Source organism: Gopherus flavomarginatus, chromosome 10 (genome assembly GCF_025201925.1).
Source record: "Gopherus flavomarginatus isolate rGopFla2 chromosome 10, rGopFla2.mat.asm, whole genome shotgun sequence".
In the NCBI taxonomy this organism is placed as follows: domain Eukaryota; kingdom Metazoa; phylum Chordata; order Testudines; family Testudinidae; genus Gopherus; species Gopherus flavomarginatus.
The window spans coordinates 53,211,116-53,232,265 of NC_066626.1; the positions used below are offsets into that span (position 1 = coordinate 53,211,116).

The 21,150-nt window shown below is 39.7% G+C and overlaps 1 protein-coding gene across 2 annotated transcripts in view; it reads right to left on the reverse strand.

The window, feature by feature from the left end:
- GALNT13 (polypeptide N-acetylgalactosaminyltransferase 13) overlaps positions 1–21,150 on the reverse strand; it is a 362,438-nt gene that overhangs the window by 38,582 nt on the left and 302,706 nt on the right. The window contains exon 11 of one of the 2 annotated variants that reach the window (XM_050969251.1): positions 16,580–16,672. The exons of the other annotated variant lie outside the window; for it this stretch is intronic. Coding sequence (XP_050825208.1) covers positions 16,601–16,672 — 72 coding nt within the window. The 3' untranslated portion in view covers positions 16,580–16,600. Of the gene's footprint in view, positions 1–16,579; positions 16,673–21,150 lie in introns of those variants that run through there. 2 annotated transcript variants of the gene reach the window in all.

Sequence of the window (21,150 nt, forward strand, 5' to 3'; positions counted from 1 at the left end):
TAAAATGATTAAAGTTATAGGGGATTAAAGACACATACCTATTTAAATGATTACTGACTTGTAACATCCCCCATTTTGATTTACGTTAGTGACCTGACAGCAGTTTCTTCTTCTACACTGAGAAGGACTGAAAAATGTTGCACTGTGTTTTACAAACGTTTACATAAGCTTCACAGTATGACTTTAAATGAATGTTTTATAACAAAAAATGACTATAAATCCCTTATCCGGCAAAGACTTTCACATGTGCTTAACTTTACACATTTTGAATCAAAGGGACAATTCAGTGGGTACAGTTAAACAAGTGTGTAAGTCTTTAAAGTCTTTACACTGAGAATACTACAAAAGGACAAAGTAACAATATATCTTCCTATATATGGATATTTCAGAAAGCATTTCACAAGATTTTTTTTTTTTTTTTTAACAACGGGGTTTGGATATGGACCCTATCATTTGAAGAATCAGGGTGTTCTTAGCCAAAACATTCAACTTCCCAATTTCCTGTATCAAGGATTATCATGTATGGTGTAGAGCAGTGCTTCTCAAAGTTGGGCCACTGCTTGTTCAGAGAAAGCCCCTGGCAGTCCGGGCTGGTTTGTTTACCTGCTGCTTCCAGAGGTTCGGCCGACCACAGCTCCCACTGGCTGTGGTTAGCCACTCCAGGCCAATGGAGGCTGCAGGAAGGGCGGCCAGCAAATTCCTCGGCCCGCGCCACTTCCCACAGCCCCCAATGGCCTGGGGCAGCGAATTGAGGCCAGTGGGAGCCGCAATTGGCCGAACCTGCGGAGGCGACAGGTAAACAAACCTGCCTAGACCGCCAGGGGCTTTCCCTAAACAAGCAGTGGACTGGCTTTGAGATATACTGGTGTAGATGGCTATATCTTGGAGTAAAGAATATTGGGGTAATTTGATAAAATTATCGTTGAAGAACAGGAAAACAACGGGTCACCATCAACAAAACAATAAGTTTTAAACAAACAATTTAATACTGGTACAAGGTGATGATGATTATGAAGCTTGGTTGAGGTGGAGGAGTCAGAGGGTGGGATATTTCCAGGGAATGTCTTACTGCTAAATAATGAACTAGCAATTGGCTGAGCCCTCAAGGGTTAACTCTCACACTCTACTGTACAAGGCAGCAGGAAAGGGGGGAGGGCAGACAGAGACACACACACTCTGTGTGTGTGTGTGTGTGTGTGTGTGTGTGTGTGTGAGAGAGAGAGAGATGTGCATTTCCTCTGCCTTGTTAATTAGATCAGCAAGCTGAGACCGGACCGCAGCCACTGCTGTCTGGAAGCTCCCTCTGTTGTGTGTCCCCCCTGCGCTATGGAAGATGGGGTAAGCAGGGTGCAGGAGCAGGGGGACAGCCTGATATTATTCCCTCCTCTTCTTCCCACCCATACAGCAAGCAGGAGTCTCGGGGAGCAGCTCCAAAGTAGAGGGCAGGAGCAGTACATGGCAGTTAGGGGAGGGACTGCTGCAATTGCTAGCCTGCTGGGCAGCTGCTGCACAGGGAACTTAGGGGAGAGGGGAGCTGATAGTGGGGCTGTTGGTCCACCCTGGTTCCAATCACCCACCAGCTAGCTCCACCGGGCTGCTCTTCCTGCAAGCAGTGGACAAAGCAGGCAGCTGCCAAATGACTTTAGAAGGGAGCATTGCACAACTTTAAATGAGCATGTTCTCTAATTGATCAGCAACGTAACAACGTTAACCAGGATGACTTTAAGTGAGGAGTTAAGTAGAATGATTTGGTCACATCAGTGTCTATATAGAAAAATAATGTTTTAGTAATTATATTGGATAACATTTAATCATGCAGTCAAAATCGTATAGCATTAAATGTTTCACTTAAAAAGGGCAAATATAACTAAACAGAAATCAATACAAACGATTAATGCGTATTCAAAAATACTAAATTTTAATGAAACAAGGAGGTATAATACATAGCTACTAAAAATGTTTTCATAGTTAATGTAGGACAATTCCTATGGGATTAAACCCAACACGTTAAAGTAGGATAAAAGTTAAACAAGATACTGTCATGCATTGCCGGAGGAATATAATCCAAATCAAAAAGTTGGGATTGGTATAAAACCCCAGGATAACTCACCTAGTACAATGCTGCGTCTATTGAGAAGGCAAGTGTACTTCCTAAATGATGTAATTGCCCTTGATATATCTAGCATCATACATCAGAATGAAACCATTTTTCAGTGAATTATGAGAAAGACTGAAAAAGCTAGCCAGATTATATTAGGAAACCATGAGGCTTTGCTGTGACTCAATTGAAGATTTTAAAACTAGGACAGGAAATTTCATCTAACTAAGTTTTTGCACTTAATCACAGTACACCATGTGCCCGAGAGAATAGGGCTCAAACTTGGGAAATTGAAATTTAGGCAAATTTATTTTATGCAGATGGTCGTAAATCTCACAGTATTAAACAAACAGCCAAAGGGGACACTGAAGCAGCCGAATGAAGAGACAACTAAATGAGTTTTTAAGTAAAGAGGAGAGAGAAGCAGGTTCAGAAATAGGCAAAGGGAAATGAGGAAAGCTAAGAAGGACCAGGCATGATACGGATCAGTGACCTTTTTTCTTTTTCAAATTTCATATTTTCAGACACATGTAATAGACAGTGTTCTTAGTATGTTGTGTACTGGCCAACCTCAAACCACTGATGAATACTATATTTACTGAAGGACAAGTTATGCCCTGCAGAAGATCATGACTCACATATATGCATAATCAAAGGCAGAATTTGCCCCCCCTTTACAATATAAACATGTTCTGCACTTTGGCTGAGAATTTGCTCTTTCAACTAAGACTATGCAAACTCTGCAGGCTTCGGTTTATGTATGTCACATGAATTGAGAGATGCACATTGTCTTTACTTTGGGAAGACAGTAGACCAACCCTTGCAGGTTCATTTTGGAGGTTTGCTCAGAGAGTCTGTGGCAAGGATAGAAGCAAAACACCTCCTATTATTTGCTCCTTATTTATACCTTCAGCAATAGACAATATGAAACCAGATACTATAATGTGATTAATTAGGAAGTGTGGGGGGGGGGGGGGGGGGGGCGGGGGGGCGGTTGTTTTTATTTTTTTCCTTTTGCAGGCCAAGACACTAGATTACCCCTTAATCATTTGGAAAAGTACTATGAACTGTTGACCTTTCACTCAGAGTCAGGTACAAAGGACTTTGGTTTAACATCACCTGTGTGGAAATGCATCTTAGTGTATGCAGCATCCCCCAGACTTTATTTTCAGAATCTGCCGTGAGTCCTTGAGGGGCTGTCCTGCCACAAAGAACTTCACAAAATACCAGCCACTATTTGGGAGTTACCCTTTGACACACAAATACCCTAAGCCACCTTTGGAGTGTTAACAGTCTTATTTTCACCTGAAAACACATACAAGCACAGGCCAATGTTCACATATGCCTTTTCAAGTGAAAAGGAAGCTTTTAAAACACTCAGTTGCAAGTGCTATGGGGGGATTGTCTCACAGGATGCACTCTTCTTTTGCAGCTATGGCCCAGATCCTCAAAGATAATTAGGTCCCTAACTTTCATGACAATTAATGAGCGTTAGACACTTAAATATCTTTGAGGATCTGGGCCTGTGAGCCCACTTCACTTTTAAAATGCCATCACAATATATTAGCATGCTTTTATTTCTTTGGCTATCAGTCCCAGAGCCTTGAAAATACCACACCACATCATCTTTTCTATTTGATAAACACTGAATTTGCCACGGTTTCTAATGGAGCTGGAAACTGAAGGAGCCAGGTTTGTGTATTGCCCCATTCATTAACACAGTTCAGTTATCTTGTATCTTGCTCCTTTGTTTCCTGGGACACTCTGCCCTGTCTGTTTTTGTTTAGAGCAGATAGGGTGGAAAGGAAGAGAAAGGAGAACATTGCATTACTCTATGGAAGACAAAAAGAATACTGGATGCCAGCTTAGCATTTGTTGTAAAACTTCATTTTGGATTAACTTTAGTACTTGCACTATATTAACAGCTAAAATGAAGTCTGAAAGATAAAGGATTAAACTAAGAACCAAGATGCAAATAGCTTGTATTTGGAAATATAAATAATTTGCTTTGTCAGACACGAGGGAAAAAAATAACAGACAGGACAGGAGTATGTTTTTCCCTTTAAATTCTTCCATGCTAGTAGAGACCAGACCCAACTCTGCTTAAGCTCTAAAAACCAGACCTAACATACTCATCACAGCAGTGCCACATTGTTCTAAACATCCAGCACTGCATTTTCAATTATAACTTCCTATGATTCCAATATATTTCTCCCATAATGTATATTTGTGGCATCATCATCATCTGAGTTTGGTATTTCATTGGTTTTAAAACTGAATAGAATACAAACACAGATGGCAAGTTGGAAAGCTGAGCTATTGATGCAGGGAAATGGTTGCGAGCAGTATGACCAACAAAGGTGCAAACTACGTAGAGAATATATATAATTTGATGAAAAAGAAGGGTTTACAAGCCCTACAGATTACCAGGGGTCCAAATCACTTCAGACCTTGTTTAACGTCAACTAGAAATAACAAGAAATGACAAACTCCTGTTAACAGACATTTGAACATTGTTCACAATGTGCTTTGTTACATTCTCAAAACTAAGAAAAGTAGTGCACTCAGCTACTCACTACAAAGCTGTCTAATGCTCACTGCTTTCTCATTAAGAGAATTTCTTCAAGGGAAGTAAAACAAAAGTCTTCATAATGGGCTAAAAAAATCTGGAGTTTTTGGAAAAAACGCTATTTGCATTATCTACGCACAACAAAGCATATGAAAAATACTTCTGACTAAGAATCAACCTAGAATGTCCTGGTTCTTTGTACCCGTGAGGTGGTAACCGTATGCCAAAGCATGACTCCAAGACTCCTTCTATTCTCATCTACATGCTCTGTGTATGTGAGTGGGGAGATGAGGGGAAGAGTACTGGGCACCAGGAGGGGCAAGCAAGGGCACCCCCCTCCCCGGTAATTGCCAGGGGCACAGAACTTCTCCTGGCCTCAGAGCTGCAGTAGGGAGGAGGGGGAGGAAGAGTGTGAGCGCCTCCTTCCAAAAGGGATCCAGTTTAAATTCCTGAACACATCCCCTCTACACTCACCCTCGCCTGAAGCTTCTGAAGTGGAGAGCACTAATGTGACTGCACATGGGGGTGGGGAAATCTTACTCTCCCTCACTCACTACACAGCTGAGCAAGTCTGAGTCACAATCCAGCCCTTACGTTCTAAGAATTCATTTCAATGTACTGAACATATAAACAGGGCCAGATTCTGCCAGCCTCACTCTCATTAAGTATTAACTTACAGACAAGGAGTCCCACTGAGTAGTCTGCCTGTGGTCAGCAGAATCTTAACCATAATTAGGCAAATTTTGAAACCCCCAATGAATAGTTTGTTTCTGTGGCTACCAAATATGCTAGAGATATAGTATTCAGTAGTCTGCAGAAGAAAATTAAATATTATAATTGATAAATACTTAGCAAAAGCACAGATATAACAAATGTTATTTTGTTTGTTTTTTCAGGCATCTTTTTACCTGGATAAAATATTTACCTAAATTAATGGCCTGCTGCAATATCTACAAAGAGGATTTTAAATTTGTTGGTATTATTGATGCTCAGATGCTTTACCTATTGATTATAAAGCTGTCTTGTCTTCCAGAAGATGGGTAGATTAAATCGTGCACAGTCTATAGAGGACATACTTCTTGTAGTATCAAATGTCTTACAATTTCTAATCCAGTAACCATTTTTACTGCTTAATAGTAACCAAACTACTAGAAATTACTACTATACCAAAACAAAAAACATGTGTCAAATAATAAACAATAGCAAGTAATTACTTAGCAAAGAAATTAAAGGAATTCAAGTCTGAAAATTTGTATCTCGGAAACTTTCCATAAACTTTTATTTTGTTTTGTTTTGTTGCTATGGAAGGGATCATTTGATGGTGGTTTTACACATGGTGCCCCAAGTTCTTTTCTTTAGCATGGGAGCCAGCTTTTAGTCTTGAAAGATAATGCTGTGATGTTGCTGATTTTCTGATGCAGTTTATTTGCAGGAGCTGGCAAGAGCAAAGGAGCTTGGCCTCTACCTCAATCTCTCTAACTAGAGTTGCTCCCTGGGAACATATATTTGAACAGAGTTACTTTTTAATGGTTTATTCTATGAGGTTTTCCAGGATATTTTAAGATGAAAGGTTTTCCCACATCGAAATGTTTGGGTTACTAGAGACTCATGCCTATTTTGCTGTAGGGCTGAAGTGCTGTGATCCCGAATGCAATGACTGTCATTATCTTGTCTTGGTAGAATTCTTCTTTGTTCCTCAGATGCTAATCACATCCAGTGGAGTGGAACTGAACCAAATGAAACATAATGGAACAGAACAAGATTATCTGGAAAGGAATCACAGCATTCATTTCCCAGTCCTGGTTCTAGTGATTATATGTGCTGGTTTGTTGCCCAAGAAGCCTCACAATCTGTTACACACTATAATAATATGATATGGTAGGAGTTATATAAGGTGATATAACAAAGATTAACATCTAAATCACTCATGCTGAATGATTCCAAAGTGGCAAGTGGCAGAATTCCTCCAAAGACAGTACCAAAAAATATAAGATATTATTCTGATATCCCTAGTGATATTACATACCTGTATGCCCAGTCATATCACTCATCTCCCACAAAGGCCATTCATCAATTTATAATTTTACTTCCACCTTCGAAAACTGTTCAGTTTTTGAACTTGTTGTAATAACCTTAGTCCCAGATTTGGACCTTAGCGTCCAAAATATGGGGGTTAGCATGAAAACCTCCAAGCTTAGTTACCAGCTTGGACCTGGTACCTGCTGCCACCACCCAAAAAAAATTAGAGTGTTTTGGGGCACTCTGGTCCCTCTGAAAAACCTTCCCTGGGGACCCCAAGACCCAAATCCCTTGAGTCTCACAACAAAGGGAAATAATCCTTTTTCCCTTCCCCCCTCCAGGTGCTCCTGGAGAGATACACAGACACCAGCTCTGTGAATCCAAACAGAGTGAATCTCCCTCTCTGTTCCCAATCCTGGAAACAAAAAGTACTTTCCTATTCCCCCAGAGGGAATGCAACATCAGGCTAGCAATCCAACACACAGATCTCCCCGATTCCTTCCTCCCACCAATTCCCTGGTGAGTACAGACTCAATTTCCCTGAAGTAAAGAAAAACTCCAACAGGTCTTAAAAGAAAGCTTTATATAAAAAGAAAGAAAAATAAGTACAAATGTTCTCTCTGTATTAAGATGATACAACACAGGGCCAATTGCTTAAAAGAATATTGAATAAACAGCCTTATTCAAAAAGAATACAAATCAAAGCACTCCAGCACTTATATTCATGCAAATACCAAAGAAAAGAAACCATATAACTTACTATCTGATCTCTTTGTCCTTACACTTAGAAACAGAAGACTAGAAAGTAGAACTACTTCTCCAAAGCTCAGAGAAAGCAGGCAGCCAGAAAACAAAGACCTTAGACACTCAATTCCCTCCACCCAAAGTTGACAAAATCCGGTTTCCTGATTGGTCCTCTGGTCAGGTGCTTCAGGTGAAAGAGACATTAACCCTTAGCTATCTGTTTATGACACTTGTCTATGAAAATTTTTTTGGCCAGAGACCAATGTTGCATGATGGGTGCAGATAATAACTGACTGGGTACCTGGATCTATAGAATCCATGCCCAATCCATCTGTAAGTTAGCAGACCATAAGAAAGAAGCTGTTGCTATTGGCCCCAAACCCACATTTTTCCTGGAAACACCTCCTGTCTCCCCTCCAAATCACCCCACCAAACAGCAAAAAATCCCCATGTTACATATCGGTACAAAACCAATGAGGAGTCCAGTGGCATTTTAAAGACTAACAGATTTATTGAGGCATAAGCTTTTGTGGGTAAAATGATGATGCATCTGAAGAAGTGAGGGGTTTTACCCACAAAAATTTATGCCAAAATAAATCGGTTAGTCTTTAAGATGCCACCAGACTCCTTGTTGTTTTTATGGATACAGACTAACATGGCCACCCCTCTGATATCTGTACAGTAATTGTTCTTCAAGATGTGGATGCAGATGTGTATTCAATTCAGGGGGTGTCCAGCTTTGGCATGCTGGGCATGTGCACACCAGGGTGAAATACACATCTGCAATCACTTGGAGAAGAACAAAAATAATTTTTCATTGCTCTCCTAACAGCTCATAAAGGAATAGAGCTGACACAAACACCAGAAAGGAGGAGGTATGGTCAAAATGCAGAGTTGATTCCTAGAGTCAAGGTTTTATACAAGCATCTTAGTTCTCAGATGAAAAAAAAGAGTACGTTTCTAGCCCTCACAGTGGTGAAGAAAAGCTTGAAAATGAGGTATACAGTTTCCAATATCAGAAGGCAAATAAAAAGAACCCAACATTTATTATTTGTAAAACCTCATGATTTTTAAGCCCATGTCATGATTTTGAGGGGCCTGATCTACGTATTTAATTATTGGAGCTGGCAATGTTGAAAATATACAAATGTGAAAAAAACTGTAAAATGTTATTTGATGATGTTGACTGGGAAGAATATAAAGCAAGGTGGGGGAGAGTCTGCATGTGAGGGTGGATACAGGATGGAGTAGGATTTGAGAGAAAGTGATGGTCAAGACATGTATGTTGGGCGAAAGATAAAGGAAACACCTTGAAGTTTTTGCAGGCTCACAATATTTTGGTAGAGCTGGATCCTATTTAGGTTTAATCATTGTCTGGACAGCAAAGGAAAACATGAGAAGGCAACAGCACAGAACATTCAAACTCTTGTGAGGCTGGAACAACATTCTTGTTTTCTCTTTTTGGCATGTGTTAAATCTTGCTTGTTTTTCTAATCGGTACCCCTGCAAGAATGCCCATGAAGGATCCACCCCGCTGAATAAAAATAAACCCTTTTCATTCTTTGTATAAATTAAAATAACTACTCTAAACTAATAACTAACAGGCCCCACAACTGAGGATAATCAGGAACATTTTGAGTGGGGTTGAGTGGCACCACTCTTCAGCAAGTCTAACTGCCAGGGCTCCAAAAGAATGTTAACCATTTGAGATATTGAGATCATAAAACCTCATGGCATTTTTATACCCTTTTGATGTTACACTGCCACACTGACAATATAGGTCATGACTGATATATTGTCTCAAAGGTGAGGCCTGCGGGAGTCATATGTGATAAAGGGATAAATTAAAGGTGTTACCCACACAATGAGGGAAATCTGACAGTGATGAGATACTTACTTTGAAGCCCATCACTGCAGTGTAATAGAGTGCACTACAATAACTTTAAGCATCACTCCATTATCACATTTGAAATAAAACAGCCAAATGCTTTAGCTGATTTAATCCTAGTAGGTAGAGCCCTGTGCAGATACAAAATGTATATCCATAGATATAAAGTGGATATCTGAGGAGCTGCAGGATTCTACTGGGAACCACAGCAGCAAAAGCAGCAGCTGGTTGGGCCACCGCTCAGAGGAGCCAAGGCCCTGCGTGGACAGCTACTGTTGCATGGCTGTACTGCTCCCAGCCCTGCTGACTGGGGTGGGCATCAGGCTCACCGGCAGCTGTCCCTGGTCATGCTAGTGTGTGCAAGCGGCTCACATGCTCCCGGACAGGAGTCCCATCCACGCAGCGGATTGCGTCTCCTGTCCAGGAACATGTGAGTTGCTTGAACACACTAGTGCACATAGGCACAGCTGCTGGTGAGCCTGTTGCCCAGTCCAGTGGGCAGGGCTGGGCCGGGGGTGGTACAGCCATGCCAGAGGAGCTGCTCACATGGGCTGCTGGCTCCTGTGAGTGGCGGCCCTATATGCTGTTGCTTTCACGGCTACGGTTCCTGGTAGAGTCCTGCAGCTCCTCAGATATCCGCTTTATATCTGTGGATATAAATTGTGTGTCCATGCAGGGCTCTACTAGTAGGCTCTAATTCTACTGATTTCAAACTGCAATGGAAGGACATTTCTTGATTACTGAGTTTTGAAAACAGGTGGTGTTTTTAGGCAACAATTGTCAATGATAAGTAATAGTCATATCTAATTACTGAACGAAACGGACACGATTGTGGACTCTGCATTAATCTGCAAAGACAAATTTTGTTGATGAGAACATGTGAGTCACTTGAGTCACAGTTGTACTAACAGATGTTACAATACTCAAATGGCCAGAGAGAAGACTAGACTCCATGCATCTCTCTCACAATTACACACACATTTCATTTGAAAGACTTGACTATGAAAGGTTCAGTCTGGATCATAAACCTAATGTATTTTTTCCACTCAATACAGCACAGTGGGAATGGCCCTGGCTTGTAAACTGAAATGCTTCCTTAATACATATTTAAGAGAAGCTCAAGTCATGGAACATATTTGAACTAATACGCCAGTGTTCCATAATACTGGAGAATTTTTTGAACTTGCTTCACAGCATTCCTTTATGAACATCTGACATTTAAAATTAATACTCCAATTGTTCTTGTTTACAGTAATTAAATAACTATTTCCCCATCTTACTTAAGCTATCCAAAATAAATCTATAAGCTAAAAACAGGAAAAAGTATGTAATTTTTAAAGACGACAGCTAGAAGAAGCCATTTTCAGGGGTACGGGGCAAATGATCGATATTTTTGTAGATTCCAAGGGCAGAAAGAACCATTGTCATCATCTAGTCTGACCTCCTGCACATCACAGGCCACAGAGACTCATCCACCCTCCTAAACCCATAACCTGTGTCTCAGTTACCGAAGACCTCAAATCATGTTTTAAAGACTTCAAGTTACAGAGAATCCACAATTTACTCTGTCTCAAACCAGATACCCACTACCCCTGGGTCCCTGCCAATCTGACTAAGGGAAAATTCCTTCCTGACCCCAAATATGGCCATCAGTTAGACCCTGAGCATGTTGTCGAGACCCACCAGCTAGACACCTGGGAAATAATTCACTGTAGTAACTCAGAGCCCTCCCTATCTAGTGTCCCATCTCCAATCATTGGAGATATTTGCTACAACAGTCATTGTAGGCAATCATACCATTCCTTCCACAAACTTATCTAGCTCAGTCTTGAAACTAGTTAGGTTTTTTGCCCCCACCTTTCCCCTTAAATGGTTGTTTCAGAATTTCAGTCCTCTGATAGTGCAAAACCGGTGTCTAATTTCAAGCCTAAACATGCTGATGACCAGTTTAGATCCATTTGTTCTTTTGTCAACATTGGCACTTAACTTAAATAACTCCTCTTCCTCCCTGGTATTTATCCCTGTGATGTATTTATAGAGAGCAACTGTATCCCCCCTCAGCCATCATTTGGTTAGGCTAAACAAGCCAATCACCTTAAGTCTCCTCTGATAAGGCTGGTTCATTCCTCTGATCGTCCTAGTAGTCCTTCTCTGCACCTGTTCCAGTCTGGATTAACCTTTTTTAAACATGGGAGACCACAATTTCACATAGTATTCCAGATGAGGTCTCACCAGTGCCTCTGCTACTTTGAACCCAGATGTCCTTATAGCAAAAAATCTTGTTATTAGTCCCTAGGTACATGACCTTGCACTATTAAATTTCATTTCATTTCTATTACTCCAGTTTTCAAGATCATCCAAAACTTCATGTATGATATTCCGATCCTCCTCTGTTGCGGCAATACCTTTGTGTTATCTGCATATTTTATCAGTGCACTCCTACTTTTTGTGCCAAGGTCATTAATGAAAATGTTAAATAAGATTGGCCCTGTAGTGATCCCTCACTCTCAAGTGGGGAGGGAGGTCACTCTACCTTGCTGTCTGAGGCAACAGTGCTTGGGCTCAGGATGCGCTGGCAGGGCCAAGTCAAAAGCAGTCTATAGTTCTGTGGCTGCCTAGTAGAGGTGCACAAGTAGCAACTGTCTAAGGCTCTTGCCCTCCTTCGGATCAGCTGGGCACTGAGCACTCTTTAGCCTGCAGCCTGGCAGTAATTAACAATCTAATGTTCAGGCCCTGTAGGCAGGGCAGAGCAGGGAGCAGGCTTCAGCCTAAGCTTGTGGACTAAGGCAGCCTGCAAACACACAGTCTGTGGCTCTGGCCCTGTGGGCGGGGCAGAGCAAGGGGCAGGCTTTAACCCAAGCTGTCTGGCTAGGCAGCCAACAAACACTCAGTTTAGGCTTCGGGTAGGGATGAACACCCACACAGTCTAGGGGCTCCAGAAGAGGGGGCACCAACTGAGTCAAGTGTCCTACTTCGATGAATGGTAGGTTCACACAGGCTTCCTGGCCTATGGTGGGGAGTCGGCCACCCCAGGGGTGGGGTGGTAGGGGTAGGGGCATGTGGGACGACCTGACTCCACCGTGTCCCAGCCCTGGGCCCTAACAGTGGTGGAGTGGTCCTCCACTGAGTTAAGCTGGGATCCAGCTGTAACACACTGACCTCGAGTCAGTCAGCAACATAGCTGGACAGTTATCGGCTGCCCCGGGCTACTTCCTACCTCCCAGGGGTTTGGTACCTTTGTAATCCACAGGTCCTCTGGCTCCTCTGGGTACACAGCAGACATTAAAAATCCTTGCTATTGGGCTTGTAATTTCATATGCCAGTTCCTTTAATATTCTTGTATGGAGATTATTGTGTCCCCCTGAGTTGGTCTCATTAAGCTCTTGGAGTTTGGTTTCCACTTCGGGTGTGGTAATTTCTACTTCCATATTCTTGTTTTCATTAGCCACAATGCCACTATCCCTCAACTCCTCAATACCCTCATTAAAAACCAAGGCAAAGTACTTGTTTAGGTGTTGGGTCATGCCTAGATTATCTTTAATTTCCACCCCATCCTCAGTGCTTAGCAGTCCTATTTCTTTCCTTATTTTATTTGTACGTTAAATAACCTTTTACTATTGTTTTTAATTTCCTTTGCAAGGTCTGACTCTGCTTGACTTATGGCAGTTTTCACTTTTTCCCTACACTTTCTAACCTCCAAGAGGTAAACTTTCCTTGCTGATCCATCCCTTCTTCCATTTGTTATAGGCTCTCTTTTAATAACATGTTTCAGATATTTGGTCTGCAACTCACCCTACAATTGCTTGGGATGCAGGCTTCAGATAGTTTCTGTAACTTTGACTTAACATAATTCCTAGCTTCCTCCACATTCAGATTCTTGAGTTCTTCAGTGCAGTACACTCTCCTACTTCTCTTAATTTTTTTAAGTTTGCCTTATTGAAATCAAGACGACAAGCTGCAGACCTATTTTTGTTTATCCTTCCATTTAGCTCACGATTACTTGAACCAAGATTGTCTTCCACAACCAGTTCTTCTAGGATGGTCCTTACTACTTATCAATACTAAATCTAAAATGGCATCACCTCTTGTTGATTTAATGATTATTTGGTGAAGAAATCTGTCAGCTATCACATTCAGGAATATCTGGGTCCTCCAATCTATATCTGGAAAATTAAAGTCTCCCATAATCACATTATTCCCAGGAGGATTTATTTCATCAAAATATTAAGAAGGTCTCTAACCATATCCAAACTGGATCCTGGAAGGTCCATAGAATATCCCAAACACTGTGTTAGTGGAGGGATTATATATATATAGTTCCTTCACTTCCTTTCTAAACCAGGTCAGTTTTTTAACCAGTACAGCCCTCTTTGGGAATCTAATAAGGTGTTCTTACAAGATTCCCATCATTCACATTTTTTTGATTAAATTCTTCCTCCCAGCTGACTTGATTCATAATTGGTTTTCAGCTTTTCATCAAAATTTCTTAGACTGTAAGCTCTTCAGGGAATGGATGGTTTCATCCTCTGTGTGCTCAGTGCATAGTTCACTGTGGACACCATCAGAATGCAATAATAAATAACATTCATATTTCATCTGATTATTTTAAGAAGAAAGAATGACACTGCTTTATAAAAGGTTATCTCATGTACCCAGAAAATAAAATCCATCAATTAAGTCATGCACCAAGCAGAAAGTGAAGAATCTTCTAAGTGCTTAAGTATTGTTTTCTGAAGACCTAAGGAATGGTAGGTATTTCCTCTTATTTAATAACAATTCTAACCCAGCTCTATAAATTGCAGAGTATAATTAGTAATTTTTATATACTGAATTAGGGTTAGTTTAGCTAATTAATACTTTTTGGTAAATTAAGAAGGCCTCATTCTACTCCCTGATACTACAGATACCATATCTGAAAAATGATGTAGACGAGAGCTGCCAATATCCATTGATCCTGTCCCCCACATTTGTGAAAACAAATCACTGAAAAGGCAGCCTGCTTAACAAAGAAGCTAGTTTTAACAAAACCCATAAATGCTGTTTTGATGTATGAAAATCACGGTTTTGAAAGCAGTTAGTAACAAATTAAAACTTTGCCTCTGGACTCTTCACTGATTTGTAGCTAATAAGGAGCTCTCTAAATATCTGAAAGTTTACATATAAATTCAGCAAAAGCAGAGACCCAAATGTAAAACTGAGCACTTGTGGATTTGGTTAGTGATGAACCACCCTCCAAAGGTTTGATTCTGATGTGCAAGTTTAGATGATAAATTTAAATACTTTGGTCTCGAAATTTCACAGGATCACCGCCTCGCAAGATGTTGCAAGGAGGACAGACTAGGCATAAATAATGCTCTTTCGTAGTATTCCAACTTTGCATTTTGTGTTGCAATAGCAATACAGAACTGGGGATAAGATCAATGATGTTAGATAATGGGATTTAAACACACAAAGAGATTGTGGCACAACGATTTCCCAGCATTAGTTCTCCCTTTAGAAAGGCGGCCATCTGTGTGTTTATTAACTTCCTGGGTCTTTGCCTTGCAAACTTTGCTTCTTGTGAATATTTCTCTAATTTCTTTTTGAATATGGTAACCCTTTCAGCTTTTGCTGATGCCTTTGACAGTTCTTTCCACACATACATGACCCTCTGTAAAGACATTTTTGTTAATATCCATTGTGGCCCAGGCCTTTCATAACTTCAGTTCATGTTCTCTGATTTTTAGCCTGTGAAATAGACAGTTTGAAGAGCAGCTAGCTAAATCTGAACCCAGGCAAGACTGACTGGATACTAGTAGGAAGATGGAAGACCTTTGAAGAACTTGCTGCCTCTATACTATACCCTTCTATTGAGGACATCTGCCCACTGATTAAGCCAGGCTGCTGCATGATTGGGCTCCTTTTGGACACCAGAGCATTTTTAGATGCTCAAATAACAATGACAGCACAGAACATCCACTTACATTTGTCAGTGGACAGAAGAATACCATTTCCTAACAGACTCAGATCCGGCTACAGTGATCCATACATTTCTGACCTTCGGGCTGGGTTATTACAATTGATTATATCTAGGATGACATCACAGATCCTGAAAAATCACCAAATAGCACAAAACACAGCAGCTCATTGTTTAGCAACACAGGTCACTGTGAACAGATCACCTAGTTGCTCTTTTCTATACACTGACTGCCACTGAAAACAATCTCTAATCCCTGGTCTCTGTCCTCATATTCAAAGCCCTCAATAGGAATGGGCCTATATTTCTAAAAGGTTGTCTCTCTGTGCAACATGACTTCCCATGATAGTTAGGCTCTGCATGAAAATAACAATAAATAGAGACAGGCTTGTGCGCACAGGAGACAAAACTTTCACAGCTGAACCTCAACTAAGGAACTCATTCCCAGATAAGAATGATTTGGGGCATTCTTTGTTCAGGACTACCTGCAAAACCTTTTCCTTTCTTTCTTTTAATATGGGCTTCACAAGCCCATAGACCCACTCCTTAACACACACACACAACTAAGCTATTTTTCCTATAGGCTGGGAAAAAAGAAAGAGAAAGATATTTTTAATTTCTTTTATTTTTAAAACAGAGCATATCAGATAAATGGAAAAAAACTATTAACATTTTTAACCAGCTCTAAATTTTAAGTATTTGGGAGATGCTTAGATAGTACAGTGTTGTGGGGAGGGGCATATAAGTACGTTGATAACATATAATAAGATAACTATTAATCTGTGAAATGGCTTTTACCTTTTCTACCCCTATCTGAATAGCTGATAGCTTTTTCTAATTAATGCAATTCTGACCCAGACAGTAGCTATGCAAACATACCCAGTGGCTGTAATCCCTGGGAGTTTCTGTGATCAAGGTAATTATCTTCCTATGTACTTTTTTCAATGTTTAAGTATTACCCCTGTAATGTGATACCTAGAACTGTCCACCGAACAGCAACTACTTAATCAGGAATGACTGCTATGAAACCACAAACATGTCAAAGCCTACGCTTACTGCTCACATACCAGCATGCCTATGAAATGACAGTCATTTTGTGTATTACTGACATACAAAGGAGCAGACCAAGTATTCCACTCCGCTTGAAGCAAAAGATGAGAAATTAATCTGACTGATCAACACTGGCTAAGTTCAAAACAACGCAATTAACTCTTTATCAAGTCAAGTGTCGGTACAAATTTGTACCAATTTCCTTATATTGGTATTTCAAGCAATATTTAAAATTCTATTATTCTTTTATGTTTGGACTATGCAACCTGGTGTTTATTATCTTCTGCATCGAACATCCACATCAATAGCACATTTACGTCTGCAGACAATCTTTGGTGGGTGCAATCTCTGCAGGGAAAAGAATATCAATTTAAATGTTCTAGAGTTCCTTAACGCACAGTAAAACAACGATAAAAATAAATAATAATTGGAGATATACTAATCTCCTAGAACTGGAAGGGACCTTGAAAGGTCATTGAGTCCAGCCCCCTACCTTCACTGGCAGGACCAAGTACTGATTTTTGCCCCAGATCCCTAAGTGGCCCCCTCAAGGACTAAGCTCACAACCCTGGGTTTAGCAGGCCAATGCTCAAACCACTGAGCTATCCTTCCCCAATTAATGCAATTAAATTGATTATGCCTTGATCTGCATGCTATTATGTTCTACAGATTGCAACAGTAAGATTATTCTATCTAATCACTCCTGCAGAAATATATAAAGTTTCTGAACTTGGTAACATGGATAAGTACAAATGGTTTGTACAATCACTGGATCAGATTTAAGATTAACATATACTTGTAATTCTTTTTTGCCTCAGGATGGACAAACCAAAAGATAAAGGGAATGTTCTCCCCGCAACTGAACACAGTGGGTCTTTGTCTGGGCAGATGAAAAGGGGAGATGGCCCCATGAAAAGTCCCCACTGCCCTGGGTAATGAGGGGAAGGAAAAGGGGGCAACACCTGAGGTAAGCAAGATAGAACCAGAACCCCAGATCAGATGGGGTAGCACTGACCTACCGGGAGAAGGATATTTATATCTTATGCCCTCCAGGTGGAATCCTTGCCACCTACCTGCCGACTAGTAAGAAGGAGGTAGGATACATGCTGATGGCATGATGCAGTGCCAAATAAGCATGTAGCTTCAGTCATCTATGAACAAAACTCCTGTCTCAGATCCATGAGACATTATTGGATGGATCTGAGGGGAGATTTCTGGCAAGTATATTTTATTGGTTGCCGGAGGTTTCATAAAATAAGAAGTCTAATGCCCAGGATATTAAATATACTTTTTTAATACTATGTAGACTCAAATAGTGAAGAAATGTTATCGTCAAAAAAAAAAAAAAAGCCTCAAAATCAAGGAGCAGGTAAGGGCATTCACTAACTGGACACGTCTCAGACAGAAACACTGCATATGGGCCTAAATCACATTTATTCTGGCTGCCATATTAACTATCCCAAGCCTCCGAATATTTTGAATTCACCTTTCTTAATTGATTTAAAGCATTCTAATAAAAGCTACAGGGAAAGTGCTTTTTCTTCCTTCTCACATTATGTTGATGCACAAAGACATTAATTGATGAAAGCACCTTAGGTAAAGCATTCAAACTGAAGTTGATTATACTACCAATTAAAGAATAAACGCAAATGTTACCAAGTTTCCAATTAGGACATTTTAGGGGGACAAAATATTACAGCAGATTTATGCACACTCTGCTTACTCGTTTTCAAACCTGATAGTTAATTATGAAAATCTTGTAGTTCACCGAGGTATTTTAGCATATGGACAGATCCAAAATATAAATGTAAATATTTGTGACTGAATAGAAGAGACAAAGCATAATCAGATATTTGGCTTCATTTTACAATAATATCTTAGTATGTTTAGTAACCACGACTTTTACAACACTATGTTGTTCAACGGACAAATCAGTCAAGTGCCATATTGAACGAGGAACTATGGCAGGATGTTTAATTGCATGAAATTAACTCATATCTCATCTAGCAGATTTTTGTACCAATAGCAATGATCTCAAACTTGATCAAATCAAAGTTCATTTTGCAAAAAATACTAATGGAAAATTTACTCCACTGTTCTCTCAGCTCTAATAATGATAATGAATATTTGTTTGTTTGTTTATTTAGTTATTTTTGGTGTTCATACCGAGATGCTTCTAAGCATATTAAATACCTAAAACCAATAATTACTGTAAGATAACGTGGCCCAATATTCAGAGGCAGTATAAAGTATAATAATATTAAACCAATAACATTAAAATAAAAATATACAGTTTACATTTTTTGTGAGGTAATTATTATCAGTTGATGACTTTGGAAATGTCTCTTGTACATACATACAGTAACATATGGAACATATTATGGAACATATTCAGAAAAGGACATTTTAGTTTTACAAGGATTCTCAGATATGTATTGCTAGGGAACTAGTTTTTGTCATGTGCAGAAGGATGCTATTGTAAAATACAGATGAAATAACGACTACTGTGCTGAAGACAACCATTTTCTTGATTTTCAAACATTTATTTTCCACTTCAGTATCTTCTATCAATTTCTGAATTGCTGCTATTTTATAGGGACAGTCCCGATATTCGGGGCTTTGTCTTATATAGGCACCTATTACCCCCCCATTCCCTGTCCTGATTTTTCATACTTTCTATCTAGTTACCCTAGGACCATAGTATATATAATGTCTTTCATAGAAATTGCAATAAAAATTAACTTTTTGTTTCTGGAGTTTCATCAAGAGTTTGTTAAGACAACTTTCAGTTCAGAATGGATGGCCCTCTAAAGAAGCTATAATAAAAGTCTGGCTTTGCTCCCAGGATCATAGAACATTAACTATACAAACAAGATTCTTTCCTTTACTAACTGAAATGGACACGATGCCTAAAGACCAATCAAGAACAGAGCCTCTTTGTGCTAGGAGCTATACAAACACAGAGTATTAGCCAGGCCCTGCCTTGAAGAGCTCACAACATAAATAGATCAGACAGCCACAGGGTGTGGACAGGGGTGTACCGCACAAGTGGAGTGAACAATGTAATAGCAGCAAACATCATGTTAGTTTTTGAAGGGGAAGGGATTAGTCAGGAGGTAAAGTTAAATGGGAAGAAAATGGATGGGAAAGGGGACATTGAAGGGCAGGAGGAGAGGAGGACAGGACAGCAGAGAAGTAAGAGGGGCAGGGGTGGAGTGAAGTGGAGTAATGCTGAGTTGCTTCCTAGACAGTTCCTTAGTATTGTCTTTATGACATTTTAAAATTATGGAAATGAAATCTAACAAATCCTAAAATACACTCATACAAAGATTGATAAACCAGACACTTCAGGTGAAGCACAATTAAGCCATATGTGTTTGCCTAATTGCACTGGCACTTGACTTTCCAAGTGGGAAAGTTTGAGATTGTTCTGTTAGTTTCATTTCTGTGATACTTTCTCTTATGTAAATTCTGCAAAATCACCAGCATGCCTTTCTTTGACACATGACAAATTTCTTACCTTAATGTCCAATTATGATTAAATAAACTATTCTGCTCTTTTGAATTAATGTGTTTAAAATGCATTTAGATGATTGTATAAAATGTTAGAATTATTGCTACAGTATAATTAAAATATAGAAAGTTTGACTAATTATTACACTTAAAAGCTATATTGTGATTTTTCAGCAGAACTCTCTATTGAAATTAATGGCAAGTTCTCTTGTCCTTAAAATCAATGGCCCAATGTGGCTCTTAGTCTTATGATTTCGCAGGGTATTTACTGAGTAAAAAATTACTCTACATAACATAACTATAATTGAGAATTTCTATTGTAGAAAATTCTCTAGAGCAAGATAAAACACACACTTATAGTTATAGTCAAAACTGAGTAGATTCTAAAAGTCAAGCACATACCTAAGAACATATCTTCCAAGCATCAAGATGTTTTTTATATGCAGTTGTGTAGAAACCTCTCATACTCACTAGCATGTTACAAATACCTATCCAGTCATTAAGTATGCATAGAATGAGAATTCCACAGATGGATAACAACCCCTAAAGATTTGTTACTTAGAATTCTACTTGAGAAAGGGCTCTGCATCACTTCCTTCAATAAACTATATGCTTTTTGTCATTCAGTTTCTAATCTGTTCTAAGTGGTCAGTATAAGACTTAGGGGGAAATGGTTACCTCATATATATGTTTGCTAAAGCAAACACATAATATGTCTATTTTAATGTCATTCTACAACAACTGTTACCATGTGAGGTTTCATTACTAAAAATAGAACTAGGGAAAAATCTGGCTGGTTTCATTCTGGATTCACTAAGAGCCCAATCCTGCACCACTCAGGAAGTACTCAGCATCTTGTAGGATTGGGTTCTAACTGCCAATGAACCAACAATGTCCATGGGCTCAGTCCTGCTAGGTTGCGAGTGCCCGCAACAGGAGTGCAGGGCACTCAATATCTCGCCTGCATGGAGAATACTCAGCATTGTGCAGGATGCAGCCCTAAGTGACTGAACCTCTCTTAGCTGTGTCTTGCTTTTCTATTATTATTCATATAATATTCTTCTTGGGGAGGGTGGGAATCATTTTGAAATTGGAGAATGTGGTTTTGATATAGGCTATACCTATGTAATGTTGCCTCTGCCAAGTGGCAACACATCTCCAGGCCAAGGCCATTCAGGTCAATTTCCCAGTGGAGGAGAAATCAGTCTATTATATATGTAACTTGTTATATAAGAACTAGATATTATTATTATTACACATATACACCAATCCTGGAACAGAGGTGGTCAAATGGCAGGTAGGTAGTCTCTTCT